General features: G+C 44.4%; 2 protein-coding genes across 3 annotated transcripts; both read left to right on the top strand.

Annotated features, from left to right (window-relative positions):
* The first annotated feature begins 2,455 nt into the window (after nucleotides 1-2,455).
* On the top strand, nucleotides 2,456-7,595 carry LOC100836604 (probable WRKY transcription factor 20). Of its 2 annotated transcripts, none has more exons than XM_003579901.4 (6): nucleotides 2,456-2,770; nucleotides 4,058-4,516; nucleotides 4,638-4,799; nucleotides 5,460-6,355; nucleotides 6,441-6,599; nucleotides 6,702-7,595. In XM_003579901.4, exons 2-6 carry the CDS (start codon nucleotides 4,079-4,081, stop codon nucleotides 7,258-7,260), a joined length of 2,214 nt encoding a protein of 737 aa, XP_003579949.1. In that variant the 5' UTR covers nucleotides 2,456-2,770; nucleotides 4,058-4,078; the 3' UTR covers nucleotides 7,261-7,595. The 2 variants fall into 2 exon arrangements, with proteins under 2 accessions (XP_003579949.1, XP_014751041.1); XM_014895555.2 differs by lacking the exon at nucleotides 2,456-2,770 and adding an exon at nucleotides 2,891-3,867.
* Nucleotides 7,596-12,747: 5,152 nt separating this feature from the next.
* On the top strand, nucleotides 12,748-20,641 carry LOC100836299. Its single transcript, XM_003579900.4, has 4 exons — nucleotides 12,748-12,958; nucleotides 13,820-14,069; nucleotides 16,372-17,518; nucleotides 17,939-20,641. The coding sequence occupies exons 2-4, from the start codon at nucleotides 13,909-13,911 to the stop codon at nucleotides 20,327-20,329; spliced, it is 3,699 nt and encodes a 1,232-aa protein (XP_003579948.1). The 5' UTR covers nucleotides 12,748-12,958; nucleotides 13,820-13,908; the 3' UTR covers nucleotides 20,330-20,641.
* The last annotated feature ends 4,786 nt before the right edge of the window (nucleotides 20,642-25,427 follow it).

Raw genomic sequence — 25,427 nt, 5'->3', positions numbered from 1 at the left:
TATAGAAAATTCATTGGGCTTGGAATTTTATAAAATTCTTACGGAACATCCTAAATTCAAAAAGGAGCTTGTAGAACATCACTCTAAAGTGTTACTTTTCTGTAGGAACTTTTGTATCGAAAAAAAATCCTAATGTCCTTGTTAGATCTCCCGATCGATAAGTTTATTTGTGTCGTGTATGACGGTTCTTCTCTTCTGAATAAACCAGAAAATCCATTTAACATTTAAGATTCGTTTATGTTTCCCATGGGATTTGACAAATCATTGTATCTTTATCATATAACTTTTATGGTTTTGTGTTTTCGCAATTCCATAATTTCTTGCTAGGAGCTTCTTTGACAGCGCGAGTGTAATTTCAATGTTCTAAGTCTGAAGTGTATCGGTAGTCTGCAATACATAAGCAGTGACGTTGGATGGAGAGTAAATAAATGAAATGAGCTTTTATATCCATATAAATACCTCGTAATTGAAAAAATCCAGATAAATGTGTATAAAAAGCATGATCTTTCTACCACCAAGCATCTTAAAAGAATGCAATTAATTTGGATATATAAAAACATATTTTCAAATGGATGTACTGGCCATTGCTTGCACGGCGAATGCAGCCAAAGGTAAGGGGCGGAGAGACATGAGCCGGCGTGGCGTTAGATGCGGTTTTAGAAATAAATGTTGGTGTCGAAGTTTGACCGAGTAGACGAGAGAGACACGCTTTGATCGAGTTAAAGTTGTGCGTACAGCCAAATCCAGCAAAATATATTGTACAACAAATTATACGTATTAATTAGAGGTAAAATAGAAAAAAATCCCTCGCTTTTTGTTATTGCAAAACAAACGGCTCTAAAATAGAACAAGGAGTGCACTGAAACAAATGTATCGCACATTGGTAACGCTATTATAGGACCACCAGAAGTACCATTGTGTGCGTCGACTCACGACAAATATGACAGCTGCTAAAACCTCTACTTCATCTTTTTAATAATAAAAAACACCGAGAAAAACCATTCTTGGTGAGCTAGTGAAATTATGAAGCACAACTCACTCTAGAAAAGTTCAAATCTTGATGTTACTTTTATATATAAACGAGTATATCTTGTGAGATTAACAAATTTATTTATCATTTATGGATTATAGAGTTGGTAAATTTTGGATACAGTTCACTCCAGAAAAGTTCAAATATTAATGTTACGCTTATATATAAACGAGTGTATCTTATGAAATTAAGAAATTTATTTATCATATATGGACTATACATAAGAAGTGAGGTTGGATGAAGAGTAAATAAAGGAAATGGGGTTTTATATCCATATAAAATACCTCATAATTGAAAAAATCCAGATAAATGTGTAAAAAATCACGATCTTTCTACCACCATGCATCTTAAGTAATGAAATTAATTTAGATATATAAAACATATTTTCAAATGGATGTACTGGCCAGTTCTTGTGCATGGTGAATGCGTCCAAAGGTAAGGGGAGAGACGTGAGCCGGCGTGGTGTTAGACGCGGTTTTACCAATAAATGTTGGTGTCGAAGTTTGACCGAGTAGATGAGAGAGACGCGGTTTGATCGAGTAAACGTTGTGCGTACAACCAAATCCAGCAAAAGATAATGCACAACAAATTATACGTATTAATTAGAGGTAAAATAGAAAAAATTCCATCGCTTCTTGGTATTTGCAAAACAAACGGCTCTAAAGTAGAACAGGGAGTGCATTGAAATAGCTGTATTGCACATTGGTAACACTAGTATAGGACCACCAGAAGTACCATCGTGTGCGTCGACTCACGACAAATATGACAGCTGTTAAAACCTCTAGTCCCTCCGTCCAACAAAATATGTCTCAAGTTTTTCAAAATTTGGATGTATCTAGACATGACTTAGTTTATAGATGTATTTAAATTTGATCAAAGTTGAGACATCCTTTGTTGGACGGAGGGAGTACTTCATTTTTTAATAATAAAAACACCTAGAAAAACCATTCTTGGTGAGCTAGCGAAATTACAAAGCACAACTCAGTCTAAAAAAGTTCAAATCTTGACGTTACGTTTATATATAAACGAGTATATTTTTTGAGATTAACAAATTTATTTATCATTTATGGATTATAAAGTTGGTAAATTTGGATACAGCTCACTCCAGAAAAGTTCAAATCTTAACGTTACGCTTATATATAAACGAGTGTATCTTATGAGATTAAGAAATTTATTTATTATTTATGGACTATCAAGCTGGTAAATTGGGATCCATACATTGTGAGAAATCCAAGGCTGGCAAACAAAACAAAACAAAACAAAACAAAACGGGAGACACAAGAAAAGGTTCAGTTTCTTTTTCAAAGAAAGAAGAAAATTCGCAAATGGCAGGAGAGAGATGAACGGCTAGCATGCCATCAATGCTATGTTTCTCTCTCCTCTGTCCATCGTCCCTCCCGGGTTCCAACGAATCCCTCTGCACATCTACAACCTTCTTGGTCAAACCGCCCCTCCTCTCTCTCTGCTCCGTTTCCGTTTCTTCTTCTCCCCTCTCTCTCTAGGATAAAAGAACTGTGTGGGAGGGATGAGAGAGAATGACATACAGGGAGAGGGAGCCGAGTAATAATGGCAGGAGGAACCTTCTTTTCCTGACTCCTGCGGCTGCAGCTCATCATTTGTCTCTGATCCTTGTGTTTTGTTCCTTCTGTGCTGCTCTTGGCTATTGGTGGACTGAGCCATCGGGGAGGCCTCCTGCGATCTTGCTCCTCCATCGGCGTTTCCCTGTAATCACACACAAAGGTTCGTTTCCGGTTTCTCTGCAATGTTTCTTAATTTATCTCTCTCGATGGTTTTCCTGCCATTCGCAGGGGGCATGCAGTCTTTGTTCCTGCGAGGAAGATTTGGTTTATTCCCCTCTGCATTTTGGCATGTGTTCTTTGTGATCTGAATTTGTTCTGTTATGATAAGATCCCGTCGTTCTGCATCCTGATTCGATTCCCTTCATGGAAAGAGAAACACAGTTTGGGGTTGTGGAGAACTGGAAATGGACATTCCCTGTTTTTTTAGAATGCGCCTTCGTCGGATTTTGTTGATTTTTTCTCCGCGTATTGTGCATCGTTTCTGATCCATGTTCGTTTAATTTTCCCGAATAAAACTGCCTTTGTTGTCTGCCTCGTTGTTCTGAGATGGGCTGAAATTCGAATGTTGAATTATCCTGATTTGTTTGTCTGCCTTCTCCTTTCTGATCTCTGGTTTGCTTCTTTCACTCCGTGTTTCTCTCGTAATCCGCGATGCGTTCATCTCTGCAACTCGCAAAATGAAATCTTCTAACGATCCTTTATTTCCCCATCTTGGAGACGATTTAAATCATTTTTTCTGGTAAAAGGGTGATATTTTGTTTTCTTTGTCAGACGATGTTTGGATCACCACTGCGTTCTCGACTCCCTGTTTCTTATTACTCCGGTCGTCCTCTCTTATAAATAAATATGCACCAGTTTCAGCAAAATCTTATACTAGGAGTTCTGTAAATTTTTAAGGGCTTGTGGTAGAAAAGTTGTTCCCTGTTGTTATGCACCTTGAGCTCCGTGCCTTGTGGTAGCACGCTGTTGAGGGGTCCATGGCGTCTTCTTTTTCTGTGCTTCAAGTGAATAAGATGGGACAGCAACTAGTACTCTTTTGATGTTACGAGTAGTTCCCTTTTATTTCCTTCCCTTTTGGTTTCCAACTCCTTTCTGGATGACTGTGCCGGTCATTCCACCAACCTTTTGATGTTACGAGTTGTGGTCTCCTATGGTTTCAGTTTTGGAAGCAACTTCAGACTTCACAGGGCCAAGATTTTGGAATCAAGAGTCCTTCTTCATCCTTAATTCCTTATGGTGTTTGTGCTCAAGGCTTTTGTGAGACTAACAGCCTTTGTTCTTTGGTTTGTTTGATACTAGTATTTGTACAACTCGATTCGAAATGTTTCTGCTCAACAAAACGAAGGATCATTCCTGTCGCCCTGTCAATACATTCCTGGATTCTTTTTTTTATCACCGATATATGCATCTTTTTTTATGTTGCCTAACTCAATTAATTCTACGCCAGGTTGAGCAACTCCATGCTGAGATGGACGGCGGCCACACCCACATAGCCATGGCCATGGAGCAGTGGAAGCAGCACCCTAACCCAGGCCCAGAATGCCTGATGCCGAGCTTCCTGACCGACCAGTTCCCCCCGGATCCCTTGGCGGAGGACGGCAGCGGCAACGAGGCCGGGTTCGAGAAGCACGGCCTGTCTGTGGCCGTGGGTTCGCCTCAGGACGAAGGGAAGCCGGCGCAATTGACGCCGCACTTCGGCGGCCGGATGTCCGGTTCCAGCAGCAGCCTCTCCGAGAGGATGCAGGCGAGAAACGGGTTCAGCGTCCCCAAGCTCAGCATGCCGTTCGCCACTCCGGCCGGAGATGACAGTGAGCAGTCGGGGGTTCAGCCGCCTATCTTTACCGTCCCGCCGGGCCTCAGCCCCGCGTCGCTGTTGGAATCGCCGGTCTTCCTCTCCAATGCAATGGTACGGGCTCTGTTCTCGTTTCTTTTTTTTTCTTTCTTTCTTTTTTTGTTGTGATTTCCACCGTCAGAAGCTAGCACTTATTCGTCGATGCTGTTTTTTTTGTTGGCATGCTGTGCATCAGGGCCAAGCCTCGCCAACCACAGGGAAGTTGTTCATGCTTGGTGATGCCGATGACAATAATCCGACTAGAATTGAAGCTCCCTCGATTGAAGATGGCCCTGCTGCATTTTCTTTCAAGTCTTTGGACCTGAAATCCTCACGTTATATTGCTGAAGAAATGAAGGTGAGCAGCCATTTGAAATTGTTTATTTATGGTACCAGTCCTTGCACTGATTTTTTGAAAGGAAATTATAGCCATCATGTGGGTTTTATGCTTGCAATCAAATTCACACTGATAATGTACTAGTTTCTTCACGTTTTTTTTTAAATGTACTAGTTTCTTCAAACTGTTGTGGGCGCCGTAATCTTACTTATTTAAACAGTCTTTTTATGGCTAGTTAATGGATGCTGGCTAGTAATCCTGGTACCGCCCTTTTAACCATTATCGTTGATACATATTGGAGTAAGTGTAAAGAGTACAGATAACCCTGGGAAGATTCAGGCTTCTGTTGTAATCTGTTGAAACTGGATAAATAAGGGAGTTTCATGTGCATTCTGTCAGAACTTTGCACTGAATTAACTCTCCTTTTCTGCCGAAACCTCTTGAATTATTAGTACTCCGCAGTAAGCTCTGAAGTGAATATGTTGCTTACGAATTGCTTTTCTCCATTATACTTGCTGCCTCCTGTGGTTGATGATATCATATTGCCATGATCATAAATTTTGAATATTTCCTCACCCCTAGTGTGATGCACCTCTTCAATGGTCAGTTGTAATCTCTGAAATGAATGATTTTGCTGCTTACGAATTGGTACTCTGCATTACTTACTGCCTTTGCTTTCAGGAAACTTTACCCAGCAACCAGCATCCGTCATTACCAAGCAGAGATGTTCCTGTCAAGACTGAAACCAACATTCAGGCGACACAAGGCGCCAACCCGCTGGGCAACAAAGTCTATTTCAACGGGCAAGAGCTAATGAAGAGCAGCTACCATGACTCCAACAAGCGCAACCGTCTCGCACCTGACACCATTGTGGGCAGAGACAGCGGATCGCCTCCCGATCACAGCCAACCGGCGGCGGACAGCGAAGCGAACCCTGCGACGATGGCGACCGCCGCCACGGCCACGCCGGCGGAGGACGGGTACAGCTGGAGGAAGTACGGGCAGAAGCAGGTGAAGCACAGCGAGTACCCGCGGAGCTACTACAAGTGCACGCACCAGAGCTGCCAGGTGAAGAAGAAGGTGGAGCGGTCGCACGAGGGCCACGTCACGGAGATCATCTACAAGGGCACCCACAACCACCCCAAGCCTGCCGCTCAGGGCCGCCGCCTGCCGGGCGTCCCGCAGGTCCACCCGTTCGGTGACATGGACATCGCCGCCGACAACAACAACAACAACGACAATAACGGTAATGCTGGTGGTGCCACGCAGCAGCCGAACGCGGAAGCGAGGCCGTTGTGGCACGGTGGCGGCGGCATGGGTGTCCAGGACTGGCGCGGCGGCGATGGGCTGGAGGCGACGTCGTCCCCAGGCGAGCTCTGCGACTCGTCGGCTTCGATGCAGGTCCATGACGGCACCGCCACCCGGTTCGGGTCCCCTGAGGGCGTGGATGTCACGTCGGCGGTGTCTGACGAGGTGGACGGGGATGACAGGGTGCGCGCGCATGGCAGCATGTCCCAGGGCCACAACCAGGGCGCTGCCGACGCCGGCGAGGGAGATGAACTGGAGTCCAAGAGAAGGTCTCACTCACCATCTTAGTCAGTACTTATCTCTGTTGACTGTTGGAGTCCATGAGCTGAACCATTTCTTATCTGAATGTTTCAGGAAGCTGGAGTCGTGCGCCATTGAAATGAGCACCGCGTCCAGAGCTGTCCGCGAGCCACGGGTCGTGATCCAGACGACGAGCGAGGTGGACATCCTGGACGACGGCTACCGCTGGCGCAAGTACGGGCAGAAGGTGGTCAAAGGCAACCCAAACCCAAGGTTAGTTTGTCCGAAACAATCAAATTGAGAGATTTTTTTTCCAGCAATGGCCGGCGAACTCATTTCACTTTTTCCTATACGTTTCTGGGTGTTGTTCTTCAGGAGCTACTACAAGTGCACGCACCCGGGGTGCTCGGTGCGGAAGCACGTGGAGCGTGCGTCGCACGACCTCAAGTCCGTGATCACAACGTACGAGGGGAAGCACAACCACGAGGTCCCGGCCGCCAGGAACGGTGGCGGCCACGCGACCTCGGGCTCCGCGGCGGCCCAGCTGGCCCACGCGCGCAGGCCGGAGCCGCCGTCGATGGCGCAGGACGGGCTGATGATGGGCCGGCTGGGCGCGCCCTTCGGCCTGCCGCCGAGGGACCCGCTGGGGCCCATGAGCAACTTCCCGTACTCGCTCGGCGTCGGCGGCTACGCGTCGTCGGGATCGCTGCCAAGCCTGCCGATGCCGGCGGCCGTGGAAGGGCTGAAGCTGCCGATGCTGTCCCCGTGCTCGCTGCACCCGCTCTTCAGGCACCGGCAGGCCATGGATCAGACGGCGGCCGGGTCCGGGTTCAGGGTGCCCAAGGGCGAGGTGAAGGACGAGTCCAACAACAACTCCAGCGCCTCGGCGTATCAGCAGATGATGAACAGGCTGCCCCTGGGGCACCGGATGTAGATACTGTAGTGGTAATAAAAGGGGAGGAGGAGGATTAGATGAGTTGGTTAATTAGCGTTCGATGATAAGCACACCGTGGAAACAATCCACCCTTTACTTCTTGATTGCAGTTTTTCTTCTTCCTGGAATCATCATCACCCTGCTTGGTTTATATGCTGCAGTTTGTTTTAGGTTGAGTTTATGTAGTTCTTGGTAGCTGGTATCAGTTTCTTTCTTTTTTTTATCAGAAATGTTGTTGTGCTGTCAGTTTTTTTTCCGAGAAAGAGGAGTTGTATCATCTTCAGATGGACCATGAATTAGTTATCTTAATGTTGCCTGGTTCTTGGCCGGTGTAATTCCCGCGTTGTGCCACAAGAAAGGCGTAGTTACCCTCGTTGATACTTGGCGCAGAACATGTGCGATGATCTACGTGCCTGTCGTTTGGCGGGTGAAGGGCCTGTTTGGTTTTGAGCCAACTCTAGCCATGCCAAAATATTGGCAACCCATTAAAATTTAGTGCATATTTGTTTTGTTGCCAAAATTTTGGTTGCCAATGACCTTCTAACTATTCCTCTCACAGATTTTTGCCAAATCTTTGGTCAAATGTGGGCTCAAGAATTGTTGACCAAATAATTGGAAAGCCAAATTTTGTCAAGATTTGGTAAGGCTTACATTGGGCATAAACCAAACGGGCCTGAAGTATCCGATGAAAACCACATCTACGGTGCAAACTGTAAAAACTCCATCGAAACATGTGCGATGATCTACGTGCCTGTCAAGTATCATCGCACATGTTTCGCGGCAAGTATCATGTTTAGCGCCGATGTGAAGGCTTCATGGCAACGGCGTCCTTTTATTAAAACAGAAGTGGCCATCGTTTTGTTGAGAGTCTTTTCGCGCCCTGAGGGCATCCACAATGTTACAATAACATGTGCCAACAAGAAAGGCGTAGTTACTAACGCGGTGGTTGTGCTACCCCAAGTATTTGCACCCCCCCTTCATAGCCACATGTTTGGCCTTCTCTCTCTTCTCTCTCTTAGTTAATTAGGCAAGGCATAATTAAAAGAAATATATTAAATGAAGGATGGGACATGTGTGTGGCTGTGAAAGGGGGGCATATACTTGGGGTGGCACCGTGTGGTTTGTCGCGTAGTTACCCTCATTGATACTTGACGCGAAACATGTGCGATGATCTACGTGCCTATTGTTTGGCGGGTGAAGTATCCGAAGAAAACCACCTCTACGGTGCAAACTGTGAAAACTCCATCGAAACATGTGCAATGATCTACGTGCCTGTCAAGTATCATCTCACATGTTAGAGTTTAACGTACAATAAAATGTGGAGGTAAATACACTGGCAGTCCAACTAGTTGAGCGGTGGGAGCATTTTAGTCCAACATTTTGAAGATTGGGGTGGACTAGTATGAAAAGTTGAGAGGTGGGAGCAAAAAAGTCCAATCTAGTCCGAAAGGACACGTGGCCTCATATCAGCCGTCCGTCTGGCCGACTTGTACATTTAGCAAAAAGGCCCCTGCGTATTATCTAATTAACAGCAGGCCCCGGATGACGCAGGCAGTGATATTTTTACGAGTAACCCCTTCCCCAGCCGACGCATTTTACTCTTATGCCCTAACCGATTCATCTCCCTTGACTCTTCGTTGCTGCCTCCCTCGATGACGACGGCGCGGGCGATCGTCTCCTCCTCCAGTGCGAGACGTGACGATGCAGCCGGAGCCGCGCCTCCAGTACTGGGAGTCGGGGTTGACAGAGTACGGTAAGATCGACCGCTTCGTCTTGCGTTGATTTCGGGTGATCTCGTCGGTTTAGTTGGGGTTTACAGTAGGGTTTTAGGAACGGATTGGGAGTAAGTGTTAGGGTCAAATGCTGGCGCAAAATCGAAGTTACGGGTGATGGCGCATTTGTGCTGTGAGACTTTAGGTCATATGTTTTCAGTTAGTCGCCTTCGGAGACGATCTGTTGAAGTGGGCATAATTTGGGGAATTTGGCGGATGTTTCATACATGTTCATCTCTGTTTTTTTTATTAAGAGTAGATGTTCAGAGATAAAATGTTTCGCTCACATGCTTAAATTTTGGTTGCATCTGTGAAACCCTACCTGCTTGCTGAAATTAAGTAGCTTTTATTTGAAATTGACTGAAATTTCATAGTTGTTAACTGCTAATTTAATGCTAAAGTGGACATGGACACTCCAGTATTCAAAGTAGGCATGGTATTCAATGATGTCAAAGAGCTAAGGAAAGCATTGGTATCATATAGTGTCAGAAACAGGGTGAGACTTGAGAAGCTTAGAAATGAAACCAGGAGACTTGAAGCAATATGCAAGCCTGGGTGCACCTGGTACATGAAGGCTACCATTGACAGCAGAAGTGGTGGTTTCATCATCAGGCAATACAATGGAAGGCATAAATGTCAGAAAGCATGGGATGTGAAGACCTTGACAGCAAGATTCCTTACAGACAGGTTTATAGAAGAGTTCAGAGATAATAAGAAGCTGGATTTGCAGGGTTTTGCTGCAAAAGTTCAGAGAGAATACAAAATGGTACCAAATAGGTGGAAGCTTGGGAGGGCAAGAAGGGAGGCATTGAAGCAGATACATGGAGATGAGGATGCTCAGTTCAGTCTATTATGGGACTATGGACAAGAATTGAGGAGGGCAAATCCTGGTTCTAAGTTCTTGTTATCCACTAATCATGTTGAAGGAGTTGGAGATAAACCTTTGTACTTTATGCTGGTGAAGGAATTTATCATGTTAAATCTAGTGAGATGGAGAGGGGGTACACCGTTAATTTGAAGGCTAAAACCTGTGATTGCAGAAGATGGCAGCTCAGTGGTTTCCCATGCCATCATGCTATTGCCTGTTGCAGAGAATCTAGGATTGAACTTGTTGATCTGGTTCATCAGTGCTACAAGATTGATACTTATCTGCAAGCACATGGATATAATCTGGTCCCACTCAGAGGCAGGAATTTCTGGGAAAAAACAAACGCAGTGAAAGTTCACCCACCTCTGTACACTAAAGTTATGGGCAGACCAAAGAAGAACAGGAAGAAAGAACCAGAAGAGAAGAAGGAGAATGGTGTCAGATACATTACAAGACATGGACTTACTATGCACTGCTCCATCTATGGCCGGCCTGATCATAACAAAAAAGACAATCAGAGATGGGCTCAGCAACAGGAAGAACAAGAGCGGGATGGGGAAGCAGTGCTTCCAGAAGATTATGATGATCCAAGCATTCTGCAGGTCTGAATTGATCAATTTCTTCATCTTACATTCATTACATTTGTTGTACTAACACATCTTCCAATTTTGCAGAATATCATCCCACAAGAGCCAAACCAAAGCCTTGATCCATTGAATCAGATGGATAGCATGATATATAGAATGGGCCAAGAGGTACAACAGTATTGCAATTATTATAATTATTTATATAAAATGATAACAACTAAATATATTTTGAAGACTCTATAATTTGCACAGGAACAAGCTCAAGCCTCAGTGGACAGGTCATTGATCCTTTCCCTGAGGAGAGCTCTTTTGTTGTGGATGCAAGGGAAGTAATGCCTGTTAACAGGCCCACTACAGCAACTGCTGCTAGCTTTACTGTGAGAGGCAGGGGAAGCAGCGGAAGAGCTAATGCAACAACTGGACAAGGAAGAGAAGTACCAAGCAATGCTGATGCTGGACATGGATAGGAAATGCAAGCACATCAACTGCCCAAGCAAGTGCTGGTGGAGGCCAAGGAAGAGGAAATACAGCAGCAAGGAGAGGAAGAGCAAGTTCAACAGCTGGTGGAGGCCAAGGAAGAGGTAATGTATCAAGGAAGAGAACATCAAGTTCTTCTGGAACTGCAACTGCTAGGGCTGAAGCTAGAACCAGGGCAAAAAGAAGATACAACACTGGACCTGGTTCACTTCACTATTTGCTATTTGGCCAAGGAGAACAATATATTCCAGATCTGAATGCACCTGTAGCTGAAGAAGAGATACCAGTTACACAGAATGCTCCAACTCATGACATGTAGATGGATGAAAATGATGTTTTTTTCTTCCTCCTAGTTGCAATTTAGTTTGATGTTGCTGTTACTTTGATGTCTATTTTGGTATCCTCATGGATACATGATGTAAGGGAGCACCTAGGTTACTGATGGATTCTGAGTTTAAGTGTTGGATGATTAAGTGGATGGATGAAACTTATTAACTAATACCGCTTCATTTCAAACATCATTCAAACATAACTAATACTGCTTCATGTCAAACATCATTCAAACATAGCTGTTAACTGATACTACTTCATTTCAAACATCATTCAAACTAAACTACATACTGTCAAAGATTTGAAACATCAACTTAAGTACATTTCACACTGCTAAACAAAGATGCTAATGCATACCCAAGAACACAGATTGCAGCTCCCATCACAATGACTAGTTCTTTTCTATCCCTAACTCTAATCTCTGCCCTATGCCTCCTCTCCATCATCTTCTTCTCTAGCTTCAACTTCTTCATCTCAATTTCCAGATCCTTAACAGTCTGTATCAGCAACAGATTTTCTCCCTCCAAAGCAGCAATCATGTTCGTGTAAAGCCTGACATTGTTGTTCACAATCGATGTTTCATTACTTTCAGCATTATGCACCTTAACATTCTCCTGAAAAGGGGGATTCAAATTTGAAACCATATTGAACCGAAGAAAACATGGGGATTCATGAAATCGAACCAAAAATTGAGAAATTACCTTGCAGCATGCTCTTGGGTCCCAGTATGCCTCGCTGGTTATCTTTGCCCAGCCGCCGCCGTCCTCTGCACTCCACATCTTGCTGCCGCCGGCGACTCCCGCGCCTCCGTCTCCGTCGCACATCGCCACTCCCAACCTGCCGCCTCTAACGCGCTCCATCCCAAGATTCGTCCTCTCCGAGTATGTGGAAGCCGCCCTGCCAATTTGTCCCAGACGGTGGTCGCTGGGAAGATTCTAGGGTTAGAGATGGGGGGCTACAGAGAGCAGAGCGGCTGCGGGGGACGAAGGACAGACGAAATAAGGACGAACCGATATGAATTGAGCCTTTAATTTCAATACAGTCCAGGTTTTTTTTAGCAAAATCGTAATCGCGACTAAACTGCCCACGTGTCGCCTTCTTATTGGCCATGCGCACTAATAAATCCGCAAATCAACTTTTGAGACTAGTCCACCCCAATTTTCAAGAATTTGGACTAAAATGCTCCCACGGCTCAACTGATTGGACTGCCAGCGTATTTAACTTACAATGCCTAAAAACAAGTACGAAGCAGGTCATCAGGCTGGAGGGAGCGAGCAGCAGAGCCAGGGGCAGAGCACCGTTTGGAGCAAAACAGAGCACCTCTGGCCTCTTCCAAGCACTCCGTCCAGCTGAATAGGCAAAATAAATCTGTTTTTTTTCTTTAAGCACTGCCTTTTAAGCACCATTGGAGATGCTCTGAGTGTGCTTCTTTGTGGGCCGGAGCTCATTTATCTTTCTTTCTTTTTTCATTTTTTGTTTGCTTGCCAACCTTTCCAACCCCGTCTGGCCGATCTCGCTGCCGAGCGCCCCAGGCCCCAGCCCCCTCGCTCCGGCGCTCGTCTTCCTCCTCGCGCGAGCGCCGCCACCCCTCCCTCCCCATCCCGCTGCCGGGCGCCGGAACCCCCTATCTCGTCTTCCTCCTCGCGCGAGCGACTCCACCGCAGGTATCTATCTCCCCTTCGATTCTCTCGCTCGCGACCGTTTCTCCTCCCATCACCCCACGAATTCGGCCTCGTTCGGTTTCAGATTCCCGGCCGGTATAGGAGGGGATTGAGGGGGATTTGAGGGAAATTGAACTACGAGTATAATTTCAACAATCCCCTTTGATCCCCACCGGGGCGGATTGAGAGGGATACCGCCCTTAGCTCCCCGTTTCATTTCCTTAATCTTCCCCAATTCGTAACTGAGTCCTCCGCCCGTGGTCATGAGTTTCTCAGATTTGGTGCAGATTATGCCTTTCCCTCTAATCTTGTGCTTCGCTAAGTAGTCTTGATTTTTTCCAAACTGAAGAAATCCCCTTTTAGGCAAAGAGGCTGAGATTAGCAGCAAAATCCCTTATTTTATTGATTTCTCTTCTCATATATTTCTAGCTAAACTACCAGGCCTTCTCTCACCACTTCTACACTTCTATAGTTCTCTATTTGTTTTTCTGCCATTTATTTCCCCATCAACAAAGTACTGCCATACAAGCTAACCTTAAGTGCTTAGCAACTGTTCATGTCTTGTTACCTCCAGTGGACTATTATCTTCCTTGCAAGAGCCCTGTGATCTTTGTAAGCATCCGACTAATCTGCTTTGTGATTTGCCCACCTCCCGTGCGCTTTGGACTACTGATATTTCATGTGCTTTCGGCTAATCTCACAACATCTACTCCACCGTCTCTCATCTTCTCTCTACCTCTTCGGTGCTTTCATTATCTCTCACAGCTCCCTTCCACATAAAATTACACGCCGGATTTCCCGAGAAGTGCTCGTCTGATGGCTGGACATTAAATAACATGGGCCCGTCGTTTCTCATATTTTCAGGTGCATCATGAGGTAGCAACCAATGAAGCAATGATTCTTGCTTCCGACCTGCTGAACTTAATTACCACCTCGTTGCATTCGCCAGATCGATGTTACCCAGCGGGCATCCTTCAGGCCCCTCATACTCCTCCAAGTCTGTGGCTGGGGCTGCTGTTGGTGCTGATCCAGTGACGTTTGCCGCTGACACGCCCTCGCTGGAGTGCCAAGATCACGCAGATCTTATCCCACCGTGCCCCAAGTTCTCCATAAGGTGAGAAGGGCCACCTCTTCTAATTATTGATTTCGTAATGACGATATGGATTAACAGTTTGGGGTTTATGGAGTTCTTAATGGTGGTTTATGTCTTAATTTCTGATGCGTACGCATGGATTAATTATTGGCAGCAGCTTTGAGGGGTGGGATGATAGATGGCTGGTACAAACTGTTGCTTTCATGGGGTTTCCTATTGTGGACTGGTCGTTGTATGTGTTGATGGGGTGCGGGCCTGCGGGGTATGGGGCAAGAACTGGCAAGAAGAACTGATAGCAAAATGATTTCTTGTTTCATGAATCTTTGTCAATTGTGTGCTACTAATATTCTTTTTGTTTTTTGGAAAAAGGAAGAATTTCATTTTCTCCGACCTCTACATCTGGAGGATGCACACAACCACACTAATAATTTTTTTCTGATTTCCATACTTCATGGTGTGTTGTGCGATAAATTGATACGGAGATTTCGGTTTCTTGAAGATTTTTCAATTCTCACATTTTCTTCTTATTTTGAGGAGAGACATTTATTAAAGTGCGCATGTGGTTTACATCTGCTATGTACAGTCTTACCAATACCATGAGTGGCATGTGGATTCAAAAGAGAAGAAGTGTCAATGCGCTTGATAGTGTTGTGGAGATCTGATTATATATGGAATGCCACTGCAAACGCGCCTACTCAGCCAAATCATACCAGTGTATAGGGCGCATTTTGCGCAGGAGTGGATCCAAATCTTGGTTCACTAGTTCGGACATGCCTGAGTGAAAAGGCATTCCCGACAATAAGTGGTCTCCCTTCTACTACAAAATATCGTCTCTCCTACAACGAAATATCATTGGGAATGCGTCCCACTTTCTTATCTGTTGCCCATTTGCGCTCGCAGTGTGGTGATTTTTTGTAATTTGGTCTAGCCTACTCATGTTGAACATGGTCTCCTGACATGCGAAATGACAACCATCACTAGTGTAGAAGGCCTTATCTCCGATGGGTGAAACGCACCATCCCTCCCCCATGAATGTGCTGAGCTACATCTACATGCGTTGGTCATTATTGAGAATAGGCCTCTTATCACACCATACCAGTTCTTTTTGCAGTTGAATCTTCCCGTTCTGGCTTATTGAGTGTATAGATTCTTTTTGAAATGCAATCTCAAGCGCTGGTGAACGTGCTGGTGGTGGGGGCAGAAGGGGATTGGTTTATATATGAGGGCAGCCACGCAGCGAATTGGCTGTTATTTGAGCCTTGGTAGGCCACAGTGTGACATATGGGAAAACAGTCTGATGGTCTACACATCACATATGGATTTTGAAAAAGAAACCGTGTGATGTGTTATTTGTCATTGCAGCCATGTGATGTCCTATATCACAGAACGATTTTATAAAACAAAACTGCGTGACAAAATTACTGTTGGTGACTTCGATTATCACAAACAGTTCCGGCAAGCTGTCTGTGACATACCGTTTGTGATAACCTGATCTGTAGTGGTGCACATCGCTGATGATGCTTACTCTTTGGGGATAGTGGCAAATAGGATTCTTCTGAGTATCTTTCCTACTTATAAAGTTTAGAGTTGGTGGTTGTCCGTTCACTTCTTCCTAACCCTTCTCTTGTCACCCCTGACAAGTAGATTGTACAAATCCATGACTTAAAACTTTAAGTTCCATGACTTAAAAACTTTTAAGTCATAAATCTTCCTTACCTAGTCTCTGCTGCTGCCTTTCCTCTCCAATCTCCATGAGTTTGTGTTCAGAGTTCAAATTCAGCAAAGCCTATCATCAGGCTTTATGGCATTGGTTCATAGGCTGACTATCATGTTGTCTTCAGTTGTAAATTTTCTTTTCTTGACGATCCGTAGCAAAGCACGGGCACAAAGCTAGTCAACGGAGAAGCAGCCATGGGCTCAAAGGCAGGGGCTCCCAGGCTTGGCTGGCTCGTGTGGCTCAAACGATGTACCACCGTTTTCTCATTTTTCTTCCTAGGTCGCTGCCTTCCCTCATCTCTCGTCCTAAGTGTTTCGTTGTTTACCTTGTATTCGTCGGTCGACTTCTTCTTGACTACTTTTGGTAATAAATGGTATGTTGTGGCTGTTTCTTCAGAAAAGAAAACCCAGAAGCTGACCCTCCCAACTAAATCCCCTTACCGCTGTGACACTACAAGATATATTCTACTGTAGTTCAGGTTGGGCTAGTTGGGCATATATCTATGCTAGCACATTTAGATTTAAATTTAATTAAACCAAAACAAGTGAATGAAATGTTTCCCCCTGTATATGCTATGCTAATGGGTCAGTGTTTTTCTATTTCCAGAGATTATGTTTTGGATTCGAGGAGCAAAGGCATCAAGAGAAGTTGGCCTTTCCATCCAGAGTCATTGGAGCTTTGCTTGAATTGTGATGTTAAGGATGTACTGCCTCCATTTGAGCCTCCTGGTTTGATTCGATCAAGGTTTTCGTATACTTGCATACACTTTGAGCAATCTGCTGTGTGCTCAGAAGTCGACGCTTCTGCTGGTTTAGTGAAGATTAAAGATGCAAGTTCTTCACATGTGAATACAACTGCTATCAACTTCCAGTCATGTCGATCGGTAGACGAGTCACTTGGTCTATCTCAATACACACCAAAGGAGGAGGGGAAGACTGCTACTGAAGAAGGTAGAAATACAAATGAACCAAGCCATACTACTGAGTTTATACAAGCAGATCAGCAAGATAAATTTTGCACCAAAGCAATGCGACGAATAGGGGTTGCCGTACCCTCTTGTCGGTTGAAAAATCTTGGCTCATCACATGAGACTTCAGAAAAGAAGTGCAACTTGATAGTCAGGTCAGGTTCTGTGACAAATATTCGTCAGAGAAAAGATGTATCCTCCAACTCTAGCTCAGTTTCTGACCCAAAGGCTTGGAAAACCTGTCCTGTTTGTAAAGTGTTTTCTTCCACATCGAACACCACTTTGAATGCACACATAGATCAGTGCCTTTATGCGGAGTCTAATACTGAGCTAGTAGTAGAGACAGTTATTGTGAAGCCAAAAGTGAAGCAGAGGAAGAAGCAATTGATGGTGGAAATTTACAAGACAGCCCTCCCGTACACTCTCGAAGACCTTGATCGGAGGAATGGGACTAACTGGGCTATTGAATGGTCTTTGCGAACCTCTAACAAGGAGGTTTGCACTAAGAAACGAAGCCCGGAAGTGGTGCCATTTGAGGCAAGAGATGATGAAAGAGATCGAGATGTCTATGTTGATTCAAATGGCATAAAAATCAGAATTTTATCCAAGTGTAGTGATGCACCTTTGGTATTCAGGGATAAACTTAGTTTAAAGAAAGTTGCAAAGCACGAGACTGGAAAGAGTATATCGATGACCAAGACGTTCTTGGAATCTAAAACTTTTAGGAATGAAAAGTTCAAGGTACATGGAAAGAAGTTCAACAGACTAAACCATTTTAATTCCCAGGTATGCAATCTAATTGGTTTGTTGCGTGTATTTTTTTACTTGAGTTGAAGTACTGTGTTTAGCTTGTTGACCTAAACCATTTGGATTCCATGGAGTTTGCACGCATGACCCATAATTTTGTACACCTCTTAGATTATGGTTCTGATTCTTTGGATTGACATTCCTGCTATTTTAATTGAGATATCTACTCTGTAAGTTTGATACGTCATGGTAGCATTCAAAATGTATTCTCCATTGGTTAGTTTATTTCATGAATCAGGAGTATTAATTTATAGATGCCCATGTTGGTTGGTGGACTTGATGATGTTGCTGAATTTATTTGCCAAATCCTTTTTTAGTTGCATATCATGTTGGTTTTGTCTTTCATTTAGTTATATTTATGTTCTAACATTCCATTTTATTCTTGTGAGACATGTCCAGGATCAAGCATACCCAGATGGAGATATGCACGATTACACCTCTGAGGAGGAACCTGCCATGCATACAAGGAAACCTGCTGAAAGCACCAGTTGTGGTGGTTTGGAAACTATAAAGCAACGGGTGTGCTCTAAACGTGTGGATATTGCTAAGAATTTTAGCAGAAAGCTTGATAGTAAAGCATCAGATAGTACACAGGCATTTTCTCCAAAGTCACCAGAAGAGATGGCCATCACTTTGGAAGCTAGTGATGATGATCGGGGAAATGGTTCTTCGAAATTACTCGGATCAATTCCTAGATGGTCATCAAATAACCTCTCATCCAGCAGTGTTATGCCAAAAGTACCTAGATCAGCTGCTGCTCTTGCAAAGCGGAAAATTAAGGAGATTGGAAGAAGAGAAGCTTATACGTCTGACAATTATGATAAAGCGAGGAATTCCACCTTGCTGAAAAGCTCTGGAGTTCATCGTCTTTCCATCTCCAATACAAGACCGAGTTATGACCCAAATAGGGTAGCCTCTACTTCCAAGGTGTTACGGAAGCACAGATCTGTACCGAGGGCTCGCAAGCGTGAATTTTCACCATTTATTAGTGGGTTAGTTCATGGTTTTGGTCAACAGCATGAACTTGATCACAGACATGTCAATAAGAAGTTTGGTGTAACTAATAATGACACCCCTAAGAAGGTTGTAAAGCGTAGTCAAGAAGATACTGCAGATAATGGCGTCTCTTACGGAATTGATGTGTCAGCATTGGGGCAAGGGAATGATCAATATGATGTGGCACAGCAAACAACAGATACCAATATGGATTTTGAAGGTGAAGAACCTGCAACTCGAGTGCAATATGCTTCAGCCTCCAGAAATACCCACGAGGACTGTTGCAGTGTAATAAGTAGTGGTTCTTTGAGCCCTGAAAATAGCAATACAGATGACGACGTTTTGGCCAAAGGTAATGTAGCAAGGGAGGATCCATGCTCCACTGAGCAATCAACACATCATACTCATGTATCCAACATTGTTGCTAATAATGAGATGGGGGAGCGGCAAACAAATGCAGCTTCAACTAAGGAATCTAGTGCCTCCTTCACTAATAACAGGGACATGGCTATCACAACTCCTCAGGATAACTCGTCAATAACATCGAACAGAGACGACTTTAATCAAGATCACGGCTTTTTGGCATTTGACCGGGACTTATCTGACTCTCCTATTTCAATTGCCTCGACTATGCCTCCTCCCATTGCTTTGAAGGACTCGAGCATTAAAGAGTCGGAACCAGGTCCATCGACTGTAGATGTTAGGACTATTCAGGAGAACATGTCTGGGAGCTCAAATAAAGAAACAAAGTCGATGCCTCTTGCAAGAGAAGGTGAACATTTGCCCAACGAGAAGCACTATTGTTGCTCATGTCAGGCAAGCATCTCTAGGGAGTCTCAGGCACACCATGAAACTTCAACAGCCAGATCATTGACTTTTACTAAAGAGCAGGTTCCACAATTGGACATTGGTTTGCGGGCATCATCATCTTTCAGATCATACCAAAGAACCGGCAGGAAGGCAAACCCTTGCTTAGATTTGCATGATCAGCCATCAGCTAGCAAAGTTTCAACTGAATCTACCATGTGCTTCCCATCTGACACGGCAAATTATATCAGACCATCATTACAAACTCCGACTCCTTCACCACCAAGTCCTATGTTGAGACTGATGGGCAAGAACTTGATGGTGATGAACAGCCAGGAGAGCGGGCATCCTCAAGCACCAAGTTCAGAGTACGCGCCGAGAGGGAATTACATGGCACCTGTTGGTTTCATGTCTCCAAACTACCAACATAGTGATTCTGCATTTATAAACAGAACTCCAGCAATAACGAGTCACCAAATTCCTATTCCAAGTGTTCAAGCTGGCAACTTTGTTGGGCCTCCATTTCACGGTGGTTCCATGGTGCAATTTAATCATCAATCTCTGCAGAAACCATACAGAAATGTTGCTCCTGTCATGCACCACCCTGCCTACATGATGAATGAAGTTATGATGATGAAGGACTCTCCTGTATTCAGAAGTGGGCCTCAAGTCGGTTTGCTTCTTCCCACTGGAACCTATCCTGCATCAATCTCAGTTCCAAACACTACAGCGCCAAGGCCATTTTACTGCCTTCCATCGCCAATCCAGATTTTGCCAAAAGGGAGTGTTGATGGATCTATGCCTGTATTCACAAACATTAACCCAGTCATTGGTGTTAGCACCGTGAGTCAAAGCAAGCAAGTCAGATATAGACAATCCTTACATCTCACATCCTCTCTTGTCCAGTCACCAGAAGGTTACATAAACCCGCCTGTCTACTATTTGCAGAATTTACCGCAACAACTCAGTAACCCAAATGACCAATAGAACTCCATTTGGCATTTTGGTCATCACCGCCAAACTGGGGGAAATGAGAGCTTTGTGATGGGTCTAAAATACTGAGATTAGTGAACCTGTCTAGATTATCTGACTCTCAACAGGATTTTTCACATAGGTTTGCTTTGTTTGGTTGTCTTTTCAGGTAAGCATGTTTGTGTTTGAAGTATTTTGTTACATTCTGCAAAGTTGCAGTAGATTATATAGTATGGTATTGTCCAATAGTGATAAAGGATATATTTACTATTTTTCAAAGAAACTAATAATATTGTACATTCTAGCAAGTTATTCTTTTCTTTCTGATACTGATCTTTCATTCTGATCCACAACTCCTCATCAGTTTGTCATAGCTTGTGCAGCTGCAGTAAAATATGTTGCCATGAACTAATTTGTATAACTGTATTTTCTTTTCCCCCATATGAACCTACATCTGTACATTACTCGGTTAATTGAGCTAAATTTAGTGTAGCTTCAGATGTCCTCTGTGAGGCGAAATCAAGTTTCGGAGATAAAAAAACTGATTTGAGAATAGCATTTGGCCTGGGTCGGAAACTTCAAAAAGAAAAAAGAAAACTTCATTTGGTTGGACCTGTGTTGCTAACTGAAACCAGATGGTTTAAGCTTCGAGACTTGAACTGTGGTTTCTGTCCCATGTGTGCAGTGACATGCCTTGTAACTTAAACATGAGACAGAGGACTGTGCGCATGGATGAATGCTGAAAGTCCTGACACCTTTGTTAAGAACAACTTAAGCATGTGAGAGGCAATTAGGAGTAGCTGGTAATTCTTTGCCATGTTTGTATGCACTGTAATGAAACTCTAATTTTGTGATTATTTCTGAGGTGTCCAAACCTGTCCGATTCACTTTGCTTATCATCTTTAAGATCTGGTGCCGAATTATTTTAGGGCCTTCACCACCACACTGAGCACTGAATAGCAGGATCAGACTGAGAGAGATGGTACGCTGCTGTCCTGGTTTTTTTTTTCCGAAAGTAACCGTATGTTGCATTAGACAATCCGTTTACATAGATTACATATATGGTCACGAAGACAATCCGTTTACATAGATTACACATATGGTCACGACATGAGACAAACATGCTTGTCAAGCAACTTTGCACAAAGTATCTCGCAAAATGTAAAATTACAATTTCACCTTTGGAGAAACTTGTACCTCGCCGAACCGTTGTCCACCCGCGTCCTCCGCCGCCACCATGGAAACGCCGAAAAAAGAGACGGACAGAGATCTAGGAGAGCACATTCGCATACTACAAGGATGCTTTCTGAACCGATGAACCGGACCGCCGCAAGCGACGAGACCGAGACTTTGTGACACGTCGGCCGAGGAACTTCCTCGTGGTCACTAGAACCTGACGTGGTCAACTTCATCCAATGTTGTTGTACTGTTGAGAGTGTAGTAACCAGAAAAGGCTGCCTCAAAATAGTGGTCTGTGCACTGAGTACTACTCCCTCCGTCCCAAATTAACTGACGTGGATTTGCATAGATCCTTATACAAATCAACGTCAGTTGATTGGGGACGGAGGAAGTACGTGCACTAAGTTGCACTTAGAAAAATACTGCTCCCTCCGACCCAATGTACTAAATCAATGACAAGTAATATGAGTTGGAGGGAGTAACAATTATGTATAATAGAGTCCAGCTGATTTTTTATAAAAAAATAAGTCTAACGCAATAGGAGAACCGACGAAGTGAAATTAAATCTTTATATACCGACTCCTAAGCGAATTATTTGGGATTGTGAAGTGAAAGAAATCATTTTATCCACTAATAGTGTCCAAATCAGGGTATTTACCAAACCATGCCCCCGTTAACACAATAGTAGATATGGTTACTTTGAGAACTTTGAAAATACACCTCCTCAACGACCAATGGTTAACGGCCGTTCCGTGGAGCGGTTCTGCGAGAATAGTTAATAATGAGATCATTATTGAAATGATGGGGAACTAGATAGGATTAAGAAAAATCTTGGGTTATAGATCTAGAAAATAAAAAATTAAAAAAAGAGGGAATTCCTAATCCAGTCAAAAAACCATTTGGGTCTTAATCATTTTGGTCTTAGTATGGATAGAGGATCTTCCTATGCAAATAAGTCCATTTGTTGGCAAAAACAAAAAAATAACTCCATTGCTACATGGTTTAGCAAGGTATATTAAGCATTGGTCTAATGTACTACCTCCGTCTCCGTTTGGGTTAAGGGGGGCCCTTTCAGAAAAACAAATTTCAAACACTATTCTTTTCTGAGAAAACACAAAGTTTCGTGTTGCGATGCATTGATTAGGAGAGAGAGAAAGAGAGAGTTGTGTACAATTGAGAAACAGGATTTCGTTCAACCGCTAAGAGGCAGCAATAGCATGACTTGGAAGAGAATTGCTCGTCATACGTCTACCTCCAGCAGAGGCCATCGTGGATTGCACGCAACTTCTTTGAAATCTTAATGTACTATCAAATGACTAGAGAATGCAAGGACCCTTAAATGTCAGTCGTTAGCAAGGGCCTCACAAATGGTGTGACTTTGCTGGATGCTCTTTGGCACAAGCAGGATGATGTTTGGGGCCAATTCGAAAATGGGCGGCTGTCCAACCAACGGTTCTCCAAAAAGGCGCAAAGGCGCCATCACCGATCACCAGCAAAAAGAAAAAAAGAGTAAAGAACAGTTCTCTCAATTTGAGAGAATTGCAAGTCCAGTCCATGCCAAGGACGATGGGGTAACCGTGCCGGTACCAGGATTCTAACCATGTAATGTCAAATGCATTATCATGTACGCACGCAAGGGGGTGGTGGTGGGGGGGGGGGGGGGGTAGCGTTCAGTTCACATCTGCCACATCTAGCGAGGATGATGGCAAGCCTTGAGAGGCCCGGAATGCCAAGACCATCTTAACAAAGCTGTCTGCAAATCATGGCCCGATTAACGTGACAACGCTTGTTACTGGCCTCCGACCAGCTAGTCTAGAGGAAGGCCCATGGGATCTTCTCCCCCTCCTTTTGGACCTTCCAATAGAGACCCGATACCAAGATCTGATGAAGAGGTATAACTGACAGTCTTCCGCTAAAATAAATAAAAAGTTGTCAGTCATCCGACCTTAGTCATCGTTCCAGCCTTCCATTTCGGGAGGCGGTCGACGAATAAAATTCAAATATTAGGGCCGTTCTCCGGGAACAGAACCTGCCCGCTTGAGAGTCGAGGAAACGATGGCATTAATTTGAGTAATTGCCGGCCATGCAAATTGCTACCCCATGCCGACGCTGCACTATCTCCCGGCAGCATGAACGCGTGCGAATGTGCGATGTTGTGATAACTGGAGTAATTGCCATAATGGATGCAATATTATGGATGCAATATTATGGAGATATTGATTAGGGCGCATTTCAGGCAGGAGAAGGCCAACAGAAGAGTGTTCATTAATCGCCAAGACATGCACTGATCAAGACTGGCTCAGAATTTACTCCAAAAATTACTAGCCAGATAGATCCATATGTCTTGGTGACGACGTTTTTTTAGAACAACATCTATGCCCTAAACAAAAGTTCTTTTTAGAACAACCAGAAGTCCAGAACAGAGGCAGGACAGATCAAATATCCAATGGACAGATCAATTTTTTTTTGACAAAATGAAAACAGGCACCGTGCGCTAAGATGTGGAGTAATAAACTATCCTATCACACGATTACAATGCCAGCTCTAACAAAAAGCACCAAAAGTGTACCACACCATATGAACCAGCATCACCGCTTGATTCAATTCGCAATCCTTCCCGTCGTCAGCATCGAGCCATGTCGACTGGCGCAGGTTTCAGCGATCACCATCTTGAGCCTTTGACTTCCAGATTCAAGGTTTCTTCTTCCTCAAAAAAAAAAGATTCAAGGTTTCTTCTGCTGCGTTATTTCTGCAATAGAGCCCAGCTGTTTAGAACTCGAGATGGTTGCATATGAGGAGGACAGATCAATTGGACGGAACAATATTTCTTTCTTTTGAGAGGGCTTTACCCAACAAGACCATATTATATTCTCTACGATTCACGATAAGTGTCGAAGATTTAATTCAAATTTTCAGGACTTTACCCAACAAGACCATGTTATGGATCAGAAAGAGTGTTTTTTTTTAAAAAAAACCAGAAGTACAAAACCATATTATACCTATCCTGCGTGGTTCAGAATACAAGGACTCCCCGGGTGGGACAGGTTTCTCTCAGCGGCAACAATGGCCGAAAGTTGCCCACCCAGAACCGCTCTCGCTCTCGTGAGAAGGCGCGATCTCTGCCCCAAATTACGCCGGCCAGCGGCCGGTCCTTGCCTCCTCCGTCCGCTGCTCAGGCGACGGGAGGGGGTGGGGACCCCAGTGCTCCGGCCTGTAGTTAGGATTGGCTTAGTGTTTTCTTGGGGTGTTGCTTCTATGAAGGAGACGATGCCGCGTCAGAATAATTTGCATTTGCTCTTCCATCTTGTCGTTGTTTCAATCGGTGGCGTCAGGGGGAACCGGGGAAGGTGGCCCAGTCTTCTGGCCGATCTCTGGATCCGACGAGATTCGTGTCTGGTGGTCGGCAGTCGGCACTCTCGTTGGTGGCGGTCATGTCGGCTGCTGTTGTTGCGTTTGTTGTCTTGCAGTTGGGCGTGTGGATGACTGCAAGCGGCGTTGTTCCTCTTCTTCGACTGCGTTTGATGAAGATGACGACATCGAGATCTGGTGACCATGAGGAAGTTCCCCGGCCGATGTGCCACAAAGTCTTGGCCTTGTCGCTCGTGACGGTCCGGTTTATCGGCTCTAAAAGCATCCTTGTGTGCGAAGGTGCTCTCCCAGATTTGGTTATGACAACTGTTCGCCTTTTTTTTGACGCCGCCGTGGTGGCGGCGGCGGAGGAGGCTGGACGACGGTTCAGCGAGGCACAAGATTCTCCAATGTTTAAATTGTAATTTTACTTCCTGTGGAGTACTTTATGCAAAGTTGATTGACAAACATGTTTGTCTGATGTCGTTACCATATGTGTAATCTGGATTATCTATTGAAATATTCTAAAACATAACGCACTGACGTTTTTTATCTGGCTGATTCGCGTGCACGGACGCAATTGGTC

This window comes from Brachypodium distachyon, chromosome 5 (genome assembly GCF_000005505.3).
Source record: "Brachypodium distachyon strain Bd21 chromosome 5, Brachypodium_distachyon_v3.0, whole genome shotgun sequence".
Classification (NCBI taxonomy): domain Eukaryota; kingdom Viridiplantae; phylum Streptophyta; class Magnoliopsida; order Poales; family Poaceae; genus Brachypodium; species Brachypodium distachyon.
The sequence above is the reverse complement of the archived record's forward strand: the minus strand, read 5'-3'. Positions and strand labels throughout refer to the sequence as shown.

Bases quoted from the DNA above. Each gene is read 5' to 3' on its own strand.
- LOC100836604 (XM_014895555.2), top strand. From the start codon at position 3,844: ATGGTGTTTGTGCTCAAGGCTTTT. The intron at 6,356-6,440 runs GTCTCACTCACC...TGAATGTTTCAG, and splicing joins GAACTGGAGTCCAAGAGAAG to GAAGCTGGAGTCGTGCGCCA. The intron at 6,600-6,701 runs GTTAGTTTGTCC...GTTGTTCTTCAG, and splicing joins AAAGGCAACCCAAACCCAAG to GAGCTACTACAAGTGCACGC.
- LOC100836299 (XM_003579900.4), top strand. From the start codon at position 13,909: ATGTTACCCAGCGGGCATCCTTCAGGCCCCTCATACTCCTCCAAGTCT. The intron at 14,070-16,371 runs GTGAGAAGGGCC...TTCTATTTCCAG, and splicing joins TGCCCCAAGTTCTCCATAAG to AGATTATGTTTTGGATTCGA. The intron at 17,519-17,938 runs GTATGCAATCTA...AGACATGTCCAG, and splicing joins TAAACCATTTTAATTCCCAG to GATCAAGCATACCCAGATGG.